The 21,468-nt window shown below is 36.6% G+C and overlaps 1 protein-coding gene across 1 annotated transcript in view; it reads right to left on the bottom strand.

Moving 5' to 3' along the window:
• The window catches only part of LOC116510288 (zona pellucida-like domain-containing protein 1), a 53,916-nt gene that overhangs the window by 12,041 nt on the left and 20,407 nt on the right, over positions 1-21,468 (bottom strand). Inside the window, 3 exon segments of the mRNA XM_032219779.1 lie at positions 9,170-9,242; positions 9,654-9,835; positions 13,335-13,555. Coding sequence (XP_032075670.1) covers positions 9,170-9,242; positions 9,654-9,835; positions 13,335-13,555 — 476 coding nt within the window.

The raw sequence follows: 21,468 nt of genomic DNA, 5'->3' as shown, positions 1-21,468 counted from the left end.
TTTAAAAATTATCTAGAGTTCCCTTAATATCAAAAAGATATTGAGACAGTAAAAACAGCTTTACTTTTATAATCCCTACTTTTTGCGAATATACAACCATATATTCTGTTGAAACTATTGTACTGAAACTCATTGGCATTCAAGACAAAGCAAATTTAGATTTTTACATCTTATCAACTACATATTTAATACTTAGTTTTGATCATTTTAAATGTAATACTAGAAGCTAAATTGAATACTAGATGTTGAATTGAAATTTTAAATAAGATTGGGTAGTATCTCATTTTTTTAAAAAAGTAAATAAGCAATCATACATATAATGCAGTTTGACCTTATACAAAACAAAGGCATATTAAATTTAATAGGTTGTTACCAGATAAGTGTGCATAAAATTGCAACATGCCAGGCGACATGGCTCCATTCCCAAATACATAGTTCTGTTACATTGATATAAAACATCTCTATGACCTTTATTTTTGTGTAATCATTTCTAGAAATCCTTAACTAGTAGATTTAATGTTACCCCATTCTAATTCAAATCAAAGATGGTTTAGATAATCTTCTAGGATTCCTTTCAATATATAAACGTGGTACAAATACTTAAATCAATTGCTTTGATTTACAGTTTGAGAGGTCTTCTCATATTCATTCTATCACAGAATTTTAAATAAAAGTAAATAATTTCTTTAAAAAGTGAATTAATTTCTTCTGCAAGGATATCTTGCTTTGATTATATGCATTACAATTCTTTCATAAAAGTTATGCTTATCCTTCTAGATACTATCTTTAGTTACTAACTGGAATAATACATTTCAGAATTATTCTGCCTCAATTTAAGAATTATATATGACTCCATTTAAACTTTGTATTAGATATTGTTTTAGTGGGATTACTGAATATGTCAAGACATACTATAGATGAAAAATACTGGGACACAGATATAATTTTGATACATTGCCCACGAGATGCTTATATTATAGCAACATCACAGATAGAAAAAACATCAAAATCTGTATTTTGGAGTAAACTGAGGTTATCATACAGATACATTATTAAGGACAAGCTCATTTCTGAAGTAGCAATTTTTTAAAAATACTTGCAATATTAACTAATTAATTTGATATAGATATTATCTCTTAGTTGTCCAGCTTAAAAAACTGTTATTCTGTATATTTGAATCAGATACTTTTTTTTTTTGCTTTTGAAGTTCTATAGTAGTTAAAAATTTTGCAGTAAAAAACTAAATTTAGTAATACGTTCTTACAATTTACAAAGTTCTAAAAAGATTTTGCCTTCATAAAACAATGTATTTTGGTAAATGCTTTAAGCAATGTGAAATTAATTAATTAAAATGTGGTAGTTTCTTTATATCATATTTAATAGGAATTGATTGCAACTTGTTCTGTTATTACATTGTGGTGAAATCAATAACATTATTAATATATGGTTGGACCAACCATTGCCTGTTACAGAGACATTTTTGACAATATTCTGAATATCGGGCTTTGAATGTATCAAAATTAAAAACAGTGGATTTTAGGGCTAGGCTTTGGGTTTTCTCCTGTGAAACTGGAAGGAAAGATGTCTGCCTGCTTGCCATAATGCAGTGATGGTGAACCTTTTCAGCACTGAGTGCCCAAGGAGAGAGCACATGCGTGTGTGTTCGTTGGGCCCGCAACCCAGAACAGGACCTGCCCAAGGGGCATGCGCGTACCAAAAAGTGAACTTCCTGTTTCCGGCATGTGCATATGTGCCAGCCAGCTAGTCTTCCAGTTTCTGGTGCGCATGCACGTGCTGGCTGACATACCAGTTCTTCCAGTTTCCGGCACTGAAGGCCAACTGATCATCACACATGCATGCATGCCAGAAACCCAGAAGAGGAGCAAGCAATGCCCCACATGCCAGGCGACATGGCTCCACGTGCCACTTCAGGCACGCGTGCTATAGATTCACCATCACGGCCATAATGGATTGCTGAAAGCCAATAGTTGCTACAGAGTTTTCTCCCAGCAAAGGAATAAAAGAAGAGGACTATGATAAAAAATATATGGTTATAGCATAATTTAGCAGAGAGTCGTCAGTTTTTCTTTTCTTCCTTGTTAAGTATTATTGCAATGATAAACATTGTAGTTTTATTATTTCATGAACTTTATTGCATGAGGGTATATTTTAGTTTAATTGGTTTAAAATTCCTAAAAATAAAAATGCCTTTAGATTATACAAGGCTAACAAAATCAGTAGATGCCAAGTTTTAATATCCAATTAAATGGTGAAAACATCTGTTCCAAATCTGGAGTTCTTGCTTTGAATGAAATCCCTTCTCGCTTAGTGGGGCATCAAATCCATGTAACTTTATTTTACTACTAGAAAAATTTCAAGGTTATATATGAATGCTGTGTTGATATATACACACACACACACACACACACACACACACACACACACACACATGAGAAAGAGTAGCAGCTTGCAGAGCACTTGGCCTGAATTACCTATAAATTTACTAAGCCATATTTTTAGGACATTGATATAAAAGATATGGATCAAATTATATTTTAAGTCATGTGCTTTCCCAAAGCAGCTTGTTATTCTGAATTCTGACATGAATTCTAATTGCTGACTTTTTAGCCCCAGGAACATCACTATGATCTCCTTGTAATGATGTCTCTTCCAACTCTTCCAACTGTTTTATTTCCTATGTTCCCTTTTATATTTTTATTAAATTGTCATGTTTGAAAATGTCTAAGTATGTTTAAAGGAGTATTTGCATTTATTACATGATACCATAGTAAAAAAAAACGTAGGGATAATGAAGTGAATATACCAATAGCTTTTAGTTTTATTAATCTGAGAATGAACGCTACCTTAGCAGTATTTAAGTCACTCAGAGGCAATAGTGGATAATTGTACCTTAATTCATTAAGCAAACACAGCACAGCACTAGAGTATATTACATTTTAATATATGGAAATTAGTATCCTTTGTATTCATGCTTAATTAATTATGCTCCTCGTAGAGTAATATCTTGACCCCAACACAATCATTTCTCAAAAGCATCCCTTGTTCACCAAGTAATCCTAATAAATCCAATAGTAGATTTATACATATGTATGAATTCATTAGGAGCACCAACACCACAAAAGGAATTAATCCAATGTTGCCACCTTCTACTTAAGCAGAATGTGAATTTTGTTTTGCAAATATAATCCACAAATTGAATGCCCAGTATCAGCTTTGACAAATTTCAGGTACTTTTAACATACTATCAGCATTTATTTCCTTTAGGAAAATAAAAAGAAGCTGTCCTTCCAAATCTGGCTCTTTATTCCTAACCTTTCAATATGAAACAAGGCAGATCTGCAAGAAACTGTAACCACATTTTTGCAGTGGAGAGCACTGCATAATGCAATATAATGATCTTTACTTTCCTTACAGATATTTCATTCCAGTATGTGAAAGTTGAGTATAAAAGAGTGCCCCGAAGTGCTACACATTCTTTTTCAGAGTGCGTCAGATAGATTATTGCTTATGGAGCTACATTATAGTTACTATACCTCTGATCATCAGTCAGTTTGGGATAATGAATAAACAAACACACCAGCAGGGCAAATCGGTCTGAATCTACTGTGCTCCAATTTGTGTCCTTCCAAAATCATATCACTATCATGATCTATTTATTAGGGATGTCCCAAAGATGACAACACAAAGAAGTATGCTCAAAATGGAATGACACTTTGCTGCAGAAAGCAAATGAGTGGGGAATGATATTGGATTCAGCGAACAATGCATCTGTACTGAGCCTTAGAATAAGACAGCTACTGATAACTCTCCTTCCCCCATTCACTATGACTTGGGGAGTGGAGAAATATTACTATTTCCTTAACAAGTTTCCTGTCACCTTGATCTCTAGCACTAAATGGTTCCAAAATGGATTTATCTGGGCTAGCATTTCTGCTGCAGTCCTATAACCATTATTTCCAAAACATTCATCAATACACAGACTAATTTCTTATCAACATCCTTTCATTTTATTTAAAATCTCTCAACTACCTATTTAAAATTTGGCACAACTCACTCCTACCATATAGACTATTTTCAATTTTTTATCTCAGAGTAATGCTATAAGTCCCTTTACTAATACTATCTCATTTTGAAGGTTCAAAATGCATATACTAATTTTTGTCAAATTTGATGCCCCTCTTTGACAAAACAGTTTATCTGTTTTGAAGCTTTAAGTTATAATAAATGGCTGTGTGTATGTTTGTGTGTGTGTGTTTGTGTGTGTGTTCCAACTCTGGAATGCCTCAAGCAATTTTAACCAAATTTGGTACACGGATGACTTACTCCCTAGAAAAAAATACTGTGGGGGTAAGTAACCCCTAACGCCCCTTGAGGGGGGGTATTCTATTAAGATACAGCCTGCTGTGCCTTAAAATGGCTTCTACTGTACAGCACATTGGAGTTGCCATGGTAACAGCTTCACAGTACTCCATAAGGGCTCTCCCTCTGGTAAGGGAGAAAATGCAAGATTACAAATTACATTTGGCCCGGACATTTTCCCCCTATAAATAAATATCCAGGCAACACTGGGTTATCAGCTATATTCAATACTAAAAGACCCTCTGTTCTTTTATGTTTTTCTCATGCTAGACTACAGTATGAGAGAATGTAAACCAATATATAAATAAAAAAGCTAGATTATTTTTAAAAATCCAAAATAAATTATACAAACCAGAATAGTAATCCCCTGCCCCAGGGCTCTTAAACTCCCAGCCTGGGGACCGGTTGCATCACATACTGGTCACTCCCACACCCGGTTTAGCAAAGAGGGGGGAAATCCCAATAGTCACTTGATGCCACCATGATGACATGAGATTGACCTACACCTATCTAACCCATTTCCTAAATATTTGATATCATGCTTAAACTATAAATAGAAATGTACCATTCAGAATGAAGTTAGCCTTTATATTTTTAAAGTAGTGTACATGGCTTAACATGTGCTATTATTCTTTTCATACATGGAGGTGAGTGTGTTAATTTTGAGTTAGACAGTTGAGAAACGTGATTCTCTAATATTTTGTGGTATGAGTCAGCTGGAAAAATAAACTGATACATGATACTCACCAATTACATGCTCTAAAACAATTCTGTTAAGTTCTTTGTTTTTAAGGGGAAAACTGATTATAGTTATAACAATATCTAATAGATGTTACCATCTTAGAGTTTAGCAGCTCAGCTGTTCTAAAAGGATGAATAATTTGCACACCTCTTTGCATCAGAAAGCTATTCAACAAAATGCTTTATCATAAGAAGAGAAGGTTATTACACATTACTGGGAGAGAGCAACCTGCTGTGGGAAAGGGTACATCTTGTACAGAGGATTTTATTTATTTTATTTTTATATTAGTGTTATCTCACCTTTATTACATTTATAAAGGTGATGAATATGCATAGTACTGTTTTCTCCTCCTGTTTTCTCTACCACTAAAACCCTCTGAGTTGGATTGGGCTGAGAGACAGTGACTGGTCCAAAGTCTCCCAGGCAGTTTCTACGCATAGAACTCACAGGATCCTGATTTCTATAACAGCACTTAACTACTATGCCCAATTGGTTCTTATTTACAAGGTCAGTGTATAAAACCAAAAATTAGTACTATTGGCAAAATAGTACTGGCTACTATTAGTAGCATGAATTTTAATGAAACTAATTTATTTTGATCCTTTCAGCACAATATAATATTCCTTCTTCTCAAAGTTTTCAGAAATTTGCTCCTTTCTCTCTAATTGTGTACATACACTAGTTTTAATCTAACATCTTTTGATGTGGTCTGTAGAACTGCATGTCACTAGAAAGCAAAACAAGACATTTGTTTAACTACAGTTACTATTATTCCATTATGATAGTTGTAGCTCATTTGTTATATTCGAAATCCAAAGCGCAGACTTTTAAATCAACTGCATGAATTATACTCTAGGTTCATGATGAGATGAATAATAATCTTGAAAATGTAATTGTAATTTAGTAAAATGCCAGCTGAGCAATGGAAAGATGATTTTTTAAAATTATATATTTGAATGGATAAAGAAAAAATCTAATCAACACAAAATAAGATTTGGAAGATTATGTTGGCCTTATAAATAAAAATCAGTTAAATTTTCACATGTCCCACTGAATGACCCTATTTATTCAATACAAGCATTTTCAATTACATATATTCAAATTTAATTATCATGCTAATAAATAGAAAGCATTATCTGTCGTTAAGAACAATATAAAATATTAACTATCTTAATGCCCTGCCACAAAACCAAGTAAAGAGAATAAAATTAACATTGATTTATATTAGGGGTAAATGTTTTTTGAAATTCCTGATGATGAAAAAGTACAAGTCCCAGAATCCCTCACTACTAAGAGTTAAAGTTCTGAAATGACACAAGTTGCTTCCCCAAGTTTAAAAAACTGTAATTATTTGCTGTATCAGTACTTATGGCTATATATTTTTTAAAACAGGCCATTACCTAAGCATGGTTGGGATATCAGATAAATGCCTTCTTTTACAATGGATGTATGATTTCTGAAGCCGCTAGTGGAACCCTTGTGGAATCTACATCCAGGCTGAATAACTGAATCAGTTGAACTACTGTTGCCCGGTGGCAGATGGGCCAATCTTAGTGCTGATTAATCAGAACACTTCCATTGTAAACTGAAAACAAAATTGGAATGATGATGATGATTGTTGCTGTCGTTCAACAACATTATCCAGATTATAATCCTCAACTATGTTTTCAATATGTTTCTTTCTATCCATGTGACTGTTTTGTCATCTTGGGCTTTTTTAAGTTAAAATTTGAACAGAAGACACAATACTATGATTCCATATTATAATTATAATTAATGAATAAAGTATATCACCATTATCATCATTTTGTTTATTCACTGGCAAAAAAATTGGGTCAAGAATTAATAGCCCAAAGTTTCCTTCCTACATCTATCTTTCTATCTTTTTTGCAAGCATTAATGGAAAGTGGGTAAGAAAATTTCACAGCATACATGATGATATTACGTAGGTATCATCAATTTGGTGTCATTCCTATTTTTTGTAGAAACAGTAGTCATGCCACTTTTTTATTTTAAAAATCTATCCAGAAATTGTTTTAGCAATAATTAGGATTAATGAAAAATATGAAGAACACAAATTCAAGCCTACAGGTATCTACTCTCAAGCAACTCCTATAAGAACAATCCATTTAAAACCGATTTATCCTGTTGATTTCAGTGGAATCTGGTCTGGAATTGAAATTAAGAAAGAATCCACTTCTTTCCAAGATGGAAAGAAAGCCAGATCGTTTTTAAAAAGTGTAAACACAAAGCCCAGAACTGTAGAAAATATGTTAAGCAAGTCAGAGCTTAGAATAAACTGATGCTAGCAGATGCTAAGAACTGAATAAGGGCTTCCTTATACTGTATATGTTTAGAATAAATGGAAATAACTAGAAAATAGGGGCTGAATGAAGAATGCAAAGTGCTGAGGAGCAATAAAAGATCAGGAGAACAAACAATTCATCTCTTGTTTTTTTTATAATCTTCTTCGTCAAGAATATATGTGTTAAACAGTGAACTTGTGAAGAGCAAAGGGCATGCCTTGAAGACTGAGCCCGATAGACATGGACATAGAATTTCTGTATACCTTGAATGAATTTCATCTGAGGACACTCCGATTACATTCCAGGACACAGAAGAAACTAGAATTTTCAAATGTATTTTAAAGAAATTGCAGAGAATGCAGAAGAAGATCATAAAGTGGTAAATCGGTAAGCATTTCAAAAACAAGATGGCAATCACTGATGTGGTAACAATGTGCCATTGTCTAACTTTTATTGCCAGACTGACTTTCTCTCCATCTTTTCATATAACAGATTTCCTTAATAAAGTGTAGTAATAAAATATTTTTACTTTACTGAGAATTTGACAAAGTGTGCTATGACATCCTGATTAGCAAACTAATTAAATGTAGATTGGATGGCATGATTTTGGATACATACTTGGCTTGAAAATCACAAAGAGTTTTTATATTAAATTGGATCGAGTTCAATGCCAGAAGTACAATCTTAGGCTCTGTACTGGTCCAAAAGTTTATTAATGTCTTGGTTAAACTTATGAAGAAAATGTTTATAAAATTTTCAGATCTATCAAATTTTGACAGCATAACTAATATACAAAATGACAGAAGTAAAATTCAAAATAATCTTGCTTGAGATATGTTTGAGATATTATTCTACTCCAAATGAAATTTATCAGAGACAGATCCAATATTGGTACTTTACCAGATAAAACTCAGATGTTCCAGTGTAGGATAACACTTTGGTTGATAGCAGTACTTGGGCAAAAGAACATGGGATATTCATTGGTTATAAACTGACTATGACACTCAGTGTGACACAAGAGGCAGAAGCAATTTTATCAAGTTTCATTTTCAAATTATGATGATGAGTGAGTTTCAGTTTATTCTAATTTGATCAAAGTAAAATTCTAGCAGCTATGCTAATTTAAATAATTAGTTTCATTTTAAAAGGTCTAAAAGCAATGATTCACTGCTAGGAAACTAATTGTATGAAAAAAGCTTAAAAGGTGGTCCGGCCAGTTTTACTTTGGAAAAAGAAAAAGAATATGACAGCACTTTTTAATTCTGAAAAGAGATGATAAAAACCTATTTTCTAAATTTGGACTTCCAGGGAAACAATAGTGTACCAAAGATGGATCGGCAGATAAGCTCTTAGGGATTTTCTAGAGCAAGAAAGGACCCAGGATTGTCCCAAACATGTAGAGCCCCATCTACATGTTTCCCATGAGGACATCAAAAGACACTGGTCTCTTGCTTGGCAAACTGAGGGAAAGTCATCTTGTCTATCAAGGTCTGGCATCTTCAAAGGTACACTCGGTTTTGATACTTCCTCTCTTAACCACCTTAAAAAATAGTTTGTAAATGGCTTTCGGATGTTAAGGACATTCAGGTTTCATTAAACCAGATATGTTTCCTTTTATCCCTGATGAAAGAACTTTCATGCAAGTTTAAAGACTTTTTAAAATAAACAAATAAATAGCAAAAAGATGTCTAGAACATTTGTATAACAGAACAAATATATTAGGCCATTTGTTTCTACTTACATTGTAAAGGAGCAAATTCAAAGTGCTTATAAATGTACCATTGTTCTCTCTTACAGAAATTGCAGCTGATGACCTATGAATAGATTATAAAGCGAAACTATTTAATAGGTCACATATTCAATTCTCTTTCTTATTAAAACAAGACATATGCGCTAATTTTTATTTTATTTATCAAAATTTGCAACTACTTATCTTCCTCACAGAAAGAGCAATGCATTCATAACAAAAAATTAGGGAATGAATACAAAACAGTCATCCAGTAATTTATACGGTAGCATTTATTTCTGAGCCATATATTAAAATTTTGTTGTGTGAAAACCAATTGTATCTGAGGTAAATCATTTCAACAATTGTTTTCAGTTCAGTTACTTGCAGTGAAGCATCTAAATATCTACTTTGTGATTAATAAATATTTTGGAATAGTAACTTTTGATTACAAAACAGTAGTCATTTCTTTAAAAATAAATCTAATATTCATACTTACGAAGCAAGTTGTGTATTGTTGACTAGGTATTCCAAAGGATAACTACAGCTAAATTTATACAGAAGTCCTGGTAAATAGCTGATAATTGTTGGTGGATCTGGGGTATCTATATATCCTGAAATATTACCTATTTGGACTGTGGATGCATTGCCATATACATTGATACCTGGAACTGAGGTTACCTATTAGGATAAGCAAGAAAATTGAAATTACAGAGAGGTAAAGCTTATAGTAGAGAAGAATCTATAAAATGATACAGATGGGATTTTAGTACTTAAAACCATCTTTATTTTCTCATCTGAATGACTGACTCAACAGTGCAGTACCCCTTAAATAGTTTTTGGGTGACTTATCCAACCAACCCTATTGCTTTTCTTTACAATCATGAGGGAAAGAAATGGACCTACAGGTAACCACTTCAGACAAACTGGCAGAATGTTATGTTTTGATACAGAATCTTGGATCAATCAAAGTCTGTTGATCGCAAACATTTTTGTGAAGTTCCCCTTTAAAACATTGGGACATATTTGGCCTTTTGGTAGAAGGTAAGCAACATCAGAAATGTTTGAATAAAAATAGTTGGTGATTCCTCCCTTCAATCAACAGCCCAAATGAGGCAATTGTCTTTTATTTTTATCTCTTCAGATTTGCCTGTTGGAATTGTATTACCATATTTTTCAGACTATAAGATGCACTTTTCCCCCCTAAAAGAGGCTGAAAATTTCGGTGCATCCTATACTCCGAATATATCTTTTTTGAAGCTTTTTTTTCAGCCCTAATAAGGTGCTAACAAGTGAAGCAATCTTCCATGGTTTGCCTGATTTTCTCATTTCTGCTCCTTCCAACATTAGTGCCTCACTAGGGCTGAAAAAGCTTCTAAAGCACAGCTGAGTGTCGGAGGGAGCAGCAATGAGAAAAGCAGGCATGGAAGATCAGAAGATCACTTCATTCGTTAGCCCTTCATTAGGGCTGAAAAAAAGCTTCAAATATTTTTACTGCAGCATACTCACCCCTTTGGATACCAGTACGTCTAAGTGACACTTGGAGGAGTAGAGACAAACACAATTGAGTCTCTGCTTCAAGAACAATTTCTCAAGGAATGGAAAATCTACTTCTCTCCAATACAACACATTCTTTTGCAAATTGTGGCTATCTTCTTTGAATTTTCTTATTTAAGTATGGCCTTCAACTTTTATGTGGAGCAGATAATTTGCTGGTATTACTGCTCCAAGTTTCCAGAATAGAAATAGCATCAATCATGCTGGTTGATGATCTCAGATAGAGTTTAGATAGGAAAATGTACTCATTTTTTGGTCCAAATAGACTTCTCACTTCTCACTTGCCCTCAATAATGATTGTTTGTAATAATTGTAAGTAATTGTTAATTCAGTGTAGCCTTACTTGGAACACATAGTCCAGAGAATAAAAAGTGTGCACGCTCAAAACAAGCAACAAGCAATTTATATGCTGAAGCTGACCAGACTAAGGATGGTAGCCAGATGGATACCTGGTAGGCAGATTTTTTCCCCTATTTTCCTCCCCAAAAACTAAGGTGTACCTTATACTCCAAAAAATAAGCAATTAAACTTGCAATGTTTGTATTTAGAGGAAGAGGAAAAAGAGAGAATAGTATGGCCATGTTGCAAGACAATATAATTTCCAAATTCATGTATTTGGTCCAACTCACAACATTTAAGAATATTTCAGGTAAGCCTATCTTGAATTAAAATCCTCTCCATTCTGAAAGAATTATTTGGGCCTACTATCCTACTCCACCCATCCAATGCCAATTGAAATAGTAAAGAGAGACTTCATCATTGCCAGTCAATTTTATCATAGTCATTCTTTACCACTATGAGTGGTTAACCTATTTCTGAAAGTACAACAGACAAGATATGTATGTTTGGATTAAAATTGAGTTTGCTAGGGGATAAGATTATCACTATGATTTCTTTATCTGTGTCTAAACCTCCTCTTATTTTACCAGCTTCAAGAAAAAAGCATCTCAAGCAAAGTCTATTTCCTTATTTCCCCAACAACAGCTGTGAATGATGGTAAATCAAAAGACAAGTAATGTGTTCCACTTTTTCCTGCAGCATTTTTGTGTAAAAAAATCTTTTTCCGAAGTCATTAATTGTCCTCACAAGAACATTTTAATTTTGAAAAACAGTTTAGAGTGATGTCAAGCCTTGCCTGGGGATGTGGAGGAAGGAGATAAGGGAAAGAAATTTCTATAAGCCCTCCTATGTAAATTAGTGGCAACCAAGTAGAACATAGGATTTACCAAAAATGCATTTTAATTATATACAAAACACTCTGGATATTACTTTACTATTTATTTCAATCTTAATTTCCTATAGTTAGACTTTCTTTTAATCTTGATCTCTCTCTCTACTGGTCAATGACCCAACCCAAACAGTAAGTTTTTCATCTCTTCTTTTTTCCCCTGATTAACATCTAACACTTTTTATTTTTGGCTGGTTGGTTGTGATCAAAGAAAGCTTAACTCTGAGGCATTTATTATTTTAGACTCTTTTTTCGTCTCTTTTCCTAAATTAATCTGAGGGTGGTTACTATTCAATCATTTATCTCTTCCCGCTAAAGCAATACTTGTCTTCTTTTTTAGTATTCACCATTCCTCCAATAGCAGCTGTCAGAATTCTCTGGGTGAATGCAGGAATTTCTTTTCCACTAACTTCTTGTATCAGTCACTTCTGTACCATACAGCTGTGTTGCAACTCAGTTCTTGCATTTTTTCAGTTCTGGCAAACCATCCTGCTGATTTTGCATAACATGGGAGTTGTTCCACTTCCATTCCTCTTCTGGTCAGATTTACCTCCAAAGTTCTAGTGCATTTCCAATTCAATTTCCCCACTCATTTCTCATCTACATACTTCTAATAACAATAGCAATCACTGTGAATGCCCTCTCACACTTCCAAATAATGTTGACTAGTATATTATTAGGCACTACTGACAAAATATATCATGATAGGACAGGGATGAATATATAGTTTATTATTACATACAGGTAAAAGCTTCATTGCAATGATCTTATATGTCATAATGAAAAGGGAAGGAAGGAAGGAAGGAAGGAAGGAAGGAAGGAAGGAAGGAAGGAAGGAAGGAAGGAAGGAGCGAGCAGTGGGGGAGAGAGAGGAAGAGAGAGAGAGAATCTTCTTGGAAGAGTCTAAACATTTAAATCTAAATCATAGGTCTTACTTATGTACTCCTTATTATGGAGTTGAGAACATTAATTGCCCAGAAAATTTCTTTCTTACTAGCAGACTAGAAGTGTAGGAATCTAAATTTAATATACAAATCAAATATAAACTGTTTATTAAAATGGTATAAGATAGGTTTTGAAGGCAACAGAGCGATTAATAGATGACATTTTCCATTTTTCATGCTTCCATTCCAATAAGAGTTGTCTATTATTATTGTTTTGTTTCATAAATTGAAATTGGAGAAATCATGATTGCATTCCATAATATTAGAACCAAGGGCACAAAAGAATAAACACTTCTTTGAAATGAATGAGGCAATCTATCACCAATCAGAACATTATTGATCTTTAAATTAAAAGCATTCATATTTGTATGTCATGCCCTCATTTCACACAATTTTAGGTGCCTAATAGCACCTAACAATTGTATGGAGCTTCCGAAGATTCTTGTCTTACCATTAAAGAACTTCCACAAGATTCCAAAGTGCTGAGATTGATTATGAAAATTACCACTGCTGGAAATGTGTTGTTGTTTATAAATCCCCTGCAGTGAGAGTCCCCGTGTTTCCCATTTAGTGCTAAATCAGTTTCAGAGTAACCAGAAAACAGGACAGTGCAAAAATTAATCTTCATAGTAATTGCCTGAACTCCACAGTAGACGTTGATATCTTGTTCTGCTACAATAAAAAAGGAACTATTCAGATTATATTGAATTATATTTTTGAATGTTACATTAGGAAATAAGCCTAATTTCAAAACAATTTTAAAACACAGACAACATAAGAAGCAAACTAAAAATAATAACAATAATAACAAAGGGAGATCTCTTACCAATGAATTCCATAAGATTGTGCCATAACTGAGAATACTACACTTAATAACATGACTTTAATGTGATTTACCTTCATGCACTTCCTTGAATGTTGGGAATAAGCAGAGTCTTCTTTTCATTGCACATCCTATCAGTTTTCCCTCAGCATACTTAGAAAACAAGCCCCAAATATCCCCAAAAGTTTCAACAGAACACTATATTGGTATCATTTGTATTTTGCAGATAATAATCCATTAAATAGCCATGCCAAATAGCAATCATTTAGTGTAACCAGAGACAAACATAAATTAGTAATAAATAATTAGAATAAAATACCAGATTTCAGTTTTAAACAGCCCCAAACAGCATCAAAACATTTGTATACACAAAAATGAAAGCAATAATTGATAAAGCAGCTTTATAACATACAGTCAGATAAATAATGATTCATAGTACTACTATTATTTTTGGTAAATAGTAGTTATAAAAAAAATTACAGGTTGCAATTTTAGTAAACACAATCAAGGAGGCTGAGATAGCAGAAAGTTTTCTAATAACATTTTAGCACAATAACAAATGTATCTGCTGTATTATAAAACATTAGATGACTTAGGTGAGGGAATAGAAGAGGAACTCATCAAATTTGCAGATAACCCTAAGCTAGCAGGAATAGCCAATACCACAGAAAACAAGCTCAGGATTCAAAAAATATATATTGAACAATGGGCCTTATCCAACAACATTAATTTAATGTGGAGAAAAGCAAGATTTTACACTTAGGAATGAAAAAGCAAAGGTACAAGTACAGATTAGGGGAAACTTGGCTCAAAAACAATAACTGTGAGAGGGACCTTGGAATCCTAGTGGATAATCACTTAAATGTAAGCAAGAAGTCTGTGGCAGCAGCCAAAAAAGCTAATACAATCCTTGGTTGCATAAAGGGATAGAACCAGCAGAGGTATGGAATATAAATCACATAAAGTATTAGTACTGCTTTATAAATATTCTTAGTAAGACTACACCTGGAATACTGCATCCAGATGTTGATACTTTGGAAAAAGTGCAGAGAAGAACAAGTAGGATGATTAAAGGCCTGGAGACTAAAACATATTAAGAACAGTTGCAGGAACTGGGTATGGGTAGTCGAGAGAAAAGAAGGACTAGGGGTGACATGATAGCAGTATTCCAGTATTTGAGGAGCTGCGACAAAGAAGAGGGTGTCAATTTATTTTCCAAAGCATCAGAACTCAAGAAACAATGGATGGCAACTAATCAAGGAGAGAAGCAATATGGAATTAAGAAGAAACTTGAACAATTGTTCTAACAATTACTGGAGGTTTTTAAGTCAGTTGTCTGAAATGATATAGGTGTCCTGATTAAGCAGGGAATTGGACTAGAAGACCTCTAAGGTTCCTTCCAACTCTATTCTAATTGAATGATTATAAAATCTAATCAAAATAAATGAGCGTCATCAGCTTAATTCACACATATTGCAACACCATATTTTATTCTTTATCATAGCCATATTTATTTAGGACATTTATTTTAATAGTTGCAGGTGAGCATATAGGTATGTATAACATATCCAGTGTTGGGCAATAATCATAGAAACAAGCAGTTTCTATGTTCTAGATTGTGTAAATCTTTAGAATTCAAAATACTTCCAAGTTTGAAACAGTTTCTCCTTATTTTGAGCATTTTTGTGTAGCTTTTCTGGAAGTGTTTGAATTTGAAATACAGTTGTTTAATAGATATAATACCGTATTTTCACCCATATAACCCGCCCACACAAATAACCCGCCCACGCGAATAACCCGCAGGTTTTCAGGATCGTGTAAAATATTTTCCGTATACCCCGCCCACGCATATAACCCGCGACGAGTAAGGGAGAAGGAAAACTGCTGAGATCGGGGGAAGGAACGTGAGACAAAAGCCTGTGCAGCTGCGGAAGGGTTGGAGGAATGGAGGAGAAGGAAACTGCTGAGATGGGGGGGGGAAGGAACGTGAGACGAAAGCCTGTGCGAGCTGGGAAAGGGTTGGAGGAACGGAGGAGAAGGAAACTGCTGAGATGGGGGGGGAAGGAACGTGAGACAAAAGCCTGTGCGAGCTGGGAAAGGGTTGGAGGAACGGAGGAGAAGGAAACTGCTGAGATGTGGGGGGAAAGAACGTGAGACGAAAGCCTGTGCGAGCTGGGAAAGGGTTGGAGGAACGGAGGAGAAGGAAACTGCTGAGATGGGGGGGAAGGAACGTGAGACCCCACAGCCCATTGACCCCTCCATGTTTCCAACGTGGCCAGCCAAAAGCGAAGCGTGTGAAACGAGGCACAAGCCCGCGACCCCCAGAAGGAGGACTGGGGTACAGTCAGCTGGGTGACGATGACATTAAAGATACTTCCTTATGGCATAGTTTATACTCCTTCACTTCAGAGCGGGGCTAGGAGAGCTTTTCCTCCCACGGAGTTCAATAAAGTAGATGGAAGGGAGGGAGGAAGGGTCCCTCCCTCTTACTTTCCGCCCATTGAGATGAACCAGAGCCCTTCTTGAACCAGAGCCGCTTGCGTTGATATACTGTCCATCTATCCATCCATCCATCCACCCTTCCTAAATAACACCGAAACCTTTTACAAGAAAATCCACTCAAATCCTCTTACAAATATCTGGGGATATGGATTTTTTCTTCTTTGGGGAAAAATATTTCCTTCCACTCCCCTCCAGAAGAACGGAGCTGATCTCGGAGTTTGGATTCTTAGGACTTAGGGCGGTTTTTTCTCCCCGTAAAATCCCCCTATTCTCCCACGATCCTTGCAGGCAAAGCGTTGAATTCCCTGGCAAAGAACAAACGGCAGGAAGGGAGAATCCGGCTCCTTTATCGTAGGAAACGTTTCTGAGGTTTATGGAGCTTAAAGGTTCAAGTGCAAGAAAACGGGAAAGAAAAAATGAAAGAGAGAGGGGGGTGCCGTTCTTGACTTCCGCAGGACTTCTTCTTGTCGTCCTCTCCCCCCCAGCTGTAATACACATGCTCGTTCAAACACACACACACACACAAGCACGCACGCACACACACACACAAAACACACAGGCGCGCGCGCTGCCCGTCTGCCTTGCTAGCGAAGGGCGGAGCGCTCTCGTTTAGCAGGTGTGGGCAGGGAGGGGGGTTTTTGGGGCGAGAGAGGGGTGGTCGAGAGGTGAAGAAGCGGAGGGTGAGGCGTTGGGCTCCGGTTGGTATGGAGAAGGGTGAGCAATTGTCTTTTGGGGTCTTTTGGGGGGGGGAGATTGGCACGGTTGGGCTCTCCTTCTTCCTTCTGATCTGGAATTGTGTAAAGGGGCCTGATGGGGACGAGGGGGAAAGGTCCAGCATATAATTTTTCCCTTTTGAGCTGCCAACCTGAGCAGTTAAGGAGTTTTACTTCTCCGTGGGAAGTAGGAAGAATGAGGCAAAAAGCTTGACAATTGGAAAGGGCCAGGAATGAAAACGAAGGGAGAAGAAAAACCAACCAACCCCCCCCCCCCAAAACAGAAACCTACGCTTCCAAAGGGGCAACGTCTCTTCCCCATGTGAAGCTGAAGCAGCAGACACGTTTGGGGGCGGGGGGGGGGAAAGGAATGCTTTAGAATTGTCGAGGCCTCTGCGGAAGGTTGGGGGAACGGGGGGGGGAACGGGAAGGAACGTGAGCTGAAAGCCTCTGCGGAAGGTTGGGGGAATGTGGGGGAACGGGAAGGAACGTGAGCTGAAAGCCTCTGCGGAAGGTTGGGGGAACGGGGGGGAACGGGAAGGAAAGTGAGCCGAAAGCCTCTGCGGAAGGTTGGGGGAACGGGAAAAAAAGAAAGCACCTCTCATTTCTATTTATGTTTTTCCCATTCAGATTACCGGTATTTTTTTTTCTTGTTTGTACATATGTAGAATAAAAAAGAAAATGATTTTTTTTAAAAAAGCGAGCTGTCATGGCGTTGGACTGCGGGCTTCCTTCCACAAGCTGTTGCCTCTCGTGCAAACGTAGGCGGAAAAAATACCGGTACTCGCCGCTACCGAATCAACTGGATAGGAGGAGCAAGAAGGGGGTGCAGGGGAGGCTGTGCCCGGCGCGACTCCGCTCCCTCGTGCCAAATAGCAGCAAAAGATACAAAGAGCAGCAAGTCAGCCCCGCAGGAAGAAAATCTCCCTCAAAAAGTCATTTAAACCGCTTCGAGTCCAGTCGTCTTTTCAGAGCAATTTGTCAAAAAAAAAAAAAATGCAGAAGTCATTAATCACTTCATGTGATTAAACAGAAGGATTGAAAATGAATTGATATATGTTTAACCCACACCGAATACTTTTAGAAATTTTTAAAAACGTTCTTTGGGGAGAAAAAATATACACATGCATGCACACAAAGTTTTATGATGTAACAAGAGCTTGTTGAAACAATAGCTTTTTTTTGTATACCCTAGAAATGGAAACCATAAGGTAATTACCAAAAGGAATGGGAATCCTTTGTAATATCCCTCAGATCTTTCGGGTTATTGCTCTCTCAACCCTAACCCTAACCAACCAACCCCCCAAAACAGAAACCTATGCTTCCAAAGGGGCAATGTCTCTTCCCTTCGCTCTTTGCCCAACCTTGTTGAGGAGGCTTTTAAGGCGCCTCCGCCCCCTTCAACTCCCCCCGCTCCCTCATACACACACACACATCACCTCTCCTTAAAAAAAAAAAGAAGAAGAAGCCCTGGGTCCTAAACCAAAATTATGCAGCTGGAACAGAGTTGAGGCATGTGAAGCTGAAGCAGCAGACACGTTTGGGGGCGGGGGGGAAAGGAAGGCAAAGCGGGACACCCTCGACAATTCTAAAGCATTCTTTATTGGTCAAAATATTCAATAACTAGAGTTAACAGGGCACCTCTTCAGCTGACTTCTTTGGGGAAAAATATTTCCTTCCACTCCCCTCCAGAAGAACGGAGCTGATCTCGGAGTTTGGATTCTTAGGACTTAGGGCGGTTTTTTCTCCCCGTAAAATCCCCCTATTCTCCCACGATCCTTGCAGGCAAAGCGTTGAATTCCCTGGCAAAGAACAAACGGCAGGAAGGGAGAATCCGGCTCCTTCATCGTAGGAAACGTTTCTGAGGTTTATGGAGCTTAAAGGTTCATTTCGATTCTCCCTTCCTGCCGTTTCTCCCCAAAGAAGAAAAAATCCATATCCCCAGATATTTGTAAGAGGATTTGAGCGGATTTTCTTGTAAAAGGTTTCGGTGTTATTTAGGAAGGGTGGATGGATGGACGGATAGATGGACAGTATATCAAAGCAAGCGGCTCTGGTTCAAGAAGGGCTCTGGTTCATCTCAATGGGCGGAAATTAAGAGGGAGAGACCCTTCCTCCCTCCCTTCCATCTACTTTATTGAACTCCATGGGAGGAAAAGCTCTCCCGCCGCCTCCCCTTCCCTTCCTGCCAGACTTCCAAGCCAGAGAAGGCGAGGAGCTGCTGAACTGGGCAGAATCCGGGCTGCCGAGCGGCTGCCAAAGGGAAGGGAGGGTTAGGGCGCTTCTCCCAACAGCCCAGGGCCGGCTCCTCTTCCTTCCTCGGTGGGTGGGAGACCGCTGCGCACCTTTCAGTCTGGTACAGTGATATCAATAAACTTCTGCCCTCTACAACTGTGATATCTGATGTGTTGTGTTCCAAATGAGGATCCATCTTTATTCGAAAGTCCCACAAAATCTTCACCTTCTCATTTTTGGTAACTTTTTCCACTTTGTACTCCCATGACTTTTTGGATGCAGGTAAGTTGTATATTTTACATAATGACCAGTGGATTAATTTAGCAACTCAATCTTGTCTAGCTTTGTACTCAGTTTGTGCAGTTTTATTGCATTCACATATTACATGTGAAACAGTTTCGACTTCTTGTTGCAAAGTCGGCAGTTTGGATTGTCAGTGGATTTTTGTATCTTTGCTTACATGGCATTAGTTTGTAGTGCTTGTTCTTGAGCCACCAGTATTAAACCTTCCATTTCTTTCTTGATGGTGCCCATCTTAAGCCATGTCCATGTCAAGTTGTCATCACATTTTCCTTCAATGTTTTTCAAGTGCTGTCCATGTAAAGGTTTGGTTTTCCATCTATTTAATCTGTCATCCAGCTGTTTTTCCTTATATACTGCCTTTGTTTCTGTTGTTTTTATACTGTTCTCCATTTTCACAGCCTACAGCAATTTTTCTATACTTTGGTTCACATAATCATGCAAACTTCATTTTTCTTCTTCTACAGTTTGATGGATTTGCAATAGCCCTCTGCCACTTGTTTTTCTTGGCAGGTACAATCTGTCGATGTCACTTTGTGGATGTAAAAGGTGGTACATATTCAAATGTTTGTGCGTTATCCAATTCAGCCAAAGTCCAGTTGATGTTTCCAGATGAATAGTGCATCACTGGAACTGCCCATGTATTAATTGCTTTAATTATGTTTCCAACAGTCAGCTTTCATTTTAATATTTTGCGGACCCTCCTGACGTATTCCTTTTGCATTGACTCTTTGACTTTTCCATTCAAGATGTTATCTGCTTCCAATATACCTAGGTATTTGTAACCGTTATCCTTTGCTAATGCTTTCACTATGCTTCCATTTCCCAGTTCTATTCCTTCTATTTTTTTTCTATTTTTCCATGCTGCATGGATAATATAGCATATTTTTCAAGTCCAAAGTTCATTTTTATGTCACCGCTGAACAGTTGAACTGTATTGAGTATTGATTTAAGTTCAGTGGGGCTTTTTGCATACATTTTAAGTCATGTATAGTAGATGGTTTATCTTATCATGTTGGTTTGAAATTTGGTATCCGAGTTTTGTGTTTTGTAGAATTATTGTCAGTGGAATTAACGTGATGTTGAACAGTAGTGTTGAAAGCGAGTCCCACTGGAAGATTCCTTGTCTGATGTTGACTTCACCAATGTTCTTTCCATTTGCTATTAGAACCGTAATGAGTCAAATGTCTTCTTGTAATCAATCTATGTCATATTTAAATTTGTTTTTCTTCATTTTGCATCTTTTAGTACCATTTTGTCAATGAGCAGCTCATCTTTTATTCCTCTTGATTTTTTATACTTTCCTTTTTGATCTACTGGATGCAAACTGTTTTCCATCAGATGATTGAATGATGAATTTGCCAGTATCATAAAAAATTTGAGCGTTGTTCGCAGATAAGTAATTGGGTGATTGTTGCTTGGTTCTGTGCCCTTTTCGGGATCTTTCATTATCAAGTATGCTTGACCAGCTGTTAACCATTCTTTGCTTATTGCATTTCGAAGTATTTGATCAAATTGAGTGGCCATGCGATGATGGAGGCTGGTCAGCCAGTATCCATGCAGTTCATCCAGGCCAGGTGCATTTCAGTTCTTGACTTTCATTATTTGTTTTGCCACCATGTCAGTTTTTATTACAATATTTTCCATTTTGTTTCATGTTTTTTGTTGTTGAATATCTTTAATCCAGGAAGCAATTTTGTTGTGTTCCACTGGGTTTTCCCACAGTTCTTTCCAAAAGTCAAAGTTTTTTCTTTACATGGGTGAACATTAGTTTGGACTCAATTTTCATCAAGGGACTGGTAGAAGAGGTGTCAGTTTCTTCTGAACTGGACATTTTGACAATATTGTTTTATTTGTCTTTCATATCTTTCAATTTACTTTGCTGTTGCTATTACATGTTGTTTTAGTTCTTCCATGATTTCCATTATTGTTTTTTCCTCCAAATTGTATTTTTGTGTAAACTATTTTTCAGCTTTTTGGTCTTTATTTTTCCTTCTTTCAAGTACTGTATT

This window comes from Thamnophis elegans, chromosome 6 (assembly GCF_009769535.1).
Source record: "Thamnophis elegans isolate rThaEle1 chromosome 6, rThaEle1.pri, whole genome shotgun sequence".
In the NCBI taxonomy this organism is placed as follows: domain Eukaryota; kingdom Metazoa; phylum Chordata; class Lepidosauria; order Squamata; family Colubridae; genus Thamnophis; species Thamnophis elegans.
Note: the sequence above shows the minus strand (reverse complement) of the source record. Positions and strands in the feature narration are given on the sequence as shown.